At 38.8% G+C, this 3,061-nt stretch overlaps 1 protein-coding gene across 1 annotated transcript in view; it reads left to right on the forward strand.

Moving 5' to 3' along the window:
- The window catches only part of stx7l (syntaxin 7-like), a gene marked incomplete at both ends in the record, with an annotated part of 4,498 nt that extends 2,566 nt beyond the window's left edge, over positions 1–1,932 (forward strand). Inside the window, 6 exon segments of the mRNA XM_014027722.1 lie at positions 239–329; positions 430–570; positions 870–910; positions 988–1,078; positions 1,184–1,256; positions 1,850–1,932. Of these exon segments, the coding sequence (XP_013883176.1) occupies positions 239–329; positions 430–570; positions 870–910; positions 988–1,078; positions 1,184–1,256; positions 1,850–1,932 (520 nt within the window).
- Between the last annotated feature and the right edge of the window lie 1,129 nt (positions 1,933–3,061).

A 3,061-nucleotide genomic window follows, 5' to 3' on the forward strand; every position in this document is an offset into this window, starting at 1 on the left:
ATATATTATAGTAGAGTATATAAAAGTCTCTATGGACTAGAGTTTAGAGCCTGGTCAGAATAAAATTTAGTTTCTCCGAACTGAAGCTTTTCAAAGCTCTATCTGCAGCAGGTAAGATATTAATTGTTCATTTTTCCACAGAACCCATATTTCAAAGGTTTTGTTCAGTCTCTGTATTAGATGCCTCAGTAAAAACAGCTCTACTTTAGTAAACTCAAAGAATCTTTGTGTTTGACAGTCAGCAGAAGCAGCAACAAGGCAACCTGCTGGCAAAGGAGACTGACAGACTCATGAAGTCGTTCGCTGCTCTTCCCGTCGGACACGATCAGGTACCAGATCACTTCAAGGCTCTGCTCCGATCGGTAAATTATCACACTTAATGCCAGTTCTTCGTTTCTCTGATAACATTTCTTCCCGTTGTGGTGTTAGCGACAGAGAAAGCTACAGAGAGAGCGTCTGCTGAACGACTTTTCAGCCGCTCTGAACAGCTTCCAGGCGACGCAGCGGCAGGCAGCCGACAGAGAGAGAGAATATGTGGCTCGGGTCCGAGCCAGCTCCAGGGTATCCACGGTGAGTGTTTTTTTTTTTAATTTAATTTTTTTGGATGACAAGTTGCATCATTATTATCATTTGACAAATATCGAGCCTTTTAGGACTTAAGGAGGTCACATAAACGTGTCTCTTTTTTGTTCCATCTCACTTGGCAACCTTCTCAGCTTACCTCACCAAACAAAAAAAATTGTATTTAATAAGGTGCTGCATGTTTATTTGCTCTCTGGGCTGGCTAAATTACTGGTAGAGTTCAAAAAAACAAATCTCTTTTTAAAATGTGAGACAGAAAACTTTTAACTTGAGCTCTTCTCTAACAGGGGGGTCAGTCTGAAGATACTTTTGGAATTGCACCTCCGAGGTAAATCCATCCTTCTTGTTTTTTTTTCCTTCCTCTCATTAATATAGTGAAAGTTTTAAATGCACGTTTTCCTGCAGTTACGCCCAGGTGCAGGCCGAGGCCGAGGTTTTCACTGACGAGGACCTGAAGCAGATCCAGGAGAGGGAGTCTGCCATCAGGCAGCTGGAGGTATCAAACACAATTAAAATATCCACAGGCTTTATTTGAAGAGAACCCCTCAGCTCTGTGCGAAACATCTAACATGAACCGGATGTCTTTCTGCTTCTTGTGTAGTCTGATATCACGGACATTAATGACATCTTTAAGGACCTGGGCGTGATGGTCCACGAGCAGGGAGACATGATAGGTGAGCCTCAGTCAGCTTTTGCATCTTTTCTTTTCTTTCGTCATTGTTTTTCACAGCTAAAGCAAWAGGACGGAAAGTCAAAGACATTTAATTTCCTGTTCTAAAACAATATCTTCACATTCAGTACAATATAAAATACCAGTGAGTAAAAGTTGTGTRTTTAAAGGAAGTTATTTTGTTTCAATCCCCCGTCCTACACTGCAAAAAATGTCCATCTTACCAAGTTTTAAAACTTTATATCCAGACACAAAGTCTTTTTGATCNACCCATTACACACGATCAGCTGGGGTTTGAGACTGCAGGAAAGAGACACTGAAGTGGATGATATAAGATATTTTTTTAAAGGAAAGCTTGTGTTGGAGCTGTTTTGTTTCTCAGCTTACCTAAACTGCAGCAGAACATTGCTGCGTTGTCAATAAACAGGTAACTAAGTTAAAGCAAATGCAGGTGGTTCATTTCCATAAATTATGAGCTTCAGTTGGTGTTTAGAAGTTGACTTCCTGAGCTGCTCGATGGGTTCCTTTTAGAATCTGATTTTATATCAAATCTGTTCAGATCTCAGCAGTAATTTGTGTTTATTTGTTGTCCTGCAGACAGTATAGAAGCTAACGTGGAGAGTGCAGACTCCTGCGTTCAGAGTGCTCAACAGCAGCTGAGTCAAGCTGCAGGCTACCAGGTAAAATTAGGATTTTAGTTTAATCCTGACTGGTTCTATTATGGTCTGCCTTATATCACTGATTTCTTAAAGGGAACCCTGACTAGTTGTAATATTAGACATTGATAAACATTTACTTCAACTGTAAAACAAAGACTGCAAAAATACTGTAGGCTGTTTTTGTTTTTATCAAAACAAGATAATATATTTTCACACGGATGGTGACGCTTTATTAACGCCGCAAAGCATACTGGGTAAATGATGGCGTTTATTAGATGTTCCAGTCCGAAGCTGCAAGCTCCTATCCACTCTGAAGGTTAATCTTATATCTTTGACAATCAGCCCTTTTAAATGAAACCGGAGCGCGTTGTCAGAGAGAAGTTATAAATGACTGTAACTGAAAATGCAGATGGAGGACAACAGAGCTGCTTCAGATTCAGATTCTCTTTATCGTCGTTCAAACATAACATCAGGGATGCACTGTAGAACAAAATTACGATGCAGATTAGCGCACGACTTAAACTGCTTGATAAACTATAAAGTAAAGTTCGAAAAGCTAAATCAAACAAAGCATGTTTGGCATATAAAAACAAATCAGAAAAAATATGGTAATAAAACTAAAATAAAGTAGAAAAAGAGTGAGGTAGAATCCAGATAAATTCGAGGTTGAGGTGGTATAAATAAAAAAATATATAGTAAGGTGCATACATTTGCATTTGTGCAATGTATGTGTGCAGAAACAACGAACAGGTAGATGAGCTACAGTTATATTGTTGGTTTTGAAGTTTTTCCAGAGTCAGGAAGTGTTTGGTTAGCAGTAGAGATGCACCGATATGAAAATTTCAGCCGAAATCGATATCCGATATTATTATTGGTGTTATGGCCGATAACTGATATTTACCGATATTACATAAACACACAAATTATATTATACATATACGCACAAACACTCTTGTGTCTTTTTTCGATACCATAAATAAATGACCAGACCTCTGACATGGCTGTACTTCAGTTATTCCTGGCTACGCAGCGTTACTATCACTATTATGATCAAACAGATACAACTCAACCAACCGTTTTGCCTCCCAAAACAGAAAAACAAACCTAAAAAATGGAAAATCAATATCGGATGTTAATATCGGCCCCGTTT

The sequence above is a fragment of the Austrofundulus limnaeus genome, unplaced genomic scaffold (assembly GCF_001266775.1).
Source record: "Austrofundulus limnaeus strain Quisiro unplaced genomic scaffold, Austrofundulus_limnaeus-1.0 Scaffold677, whole genome shotgun sequence".
In the NCBI taxonomy this organism is placed as follows: domain Eukaryota; kingdom Metazoa; phylum Chordata; class Actinopteri; order Cyprinodontiformes; family Rivulidae; genus Austrofundulus; species Austrofundulus limnaeus.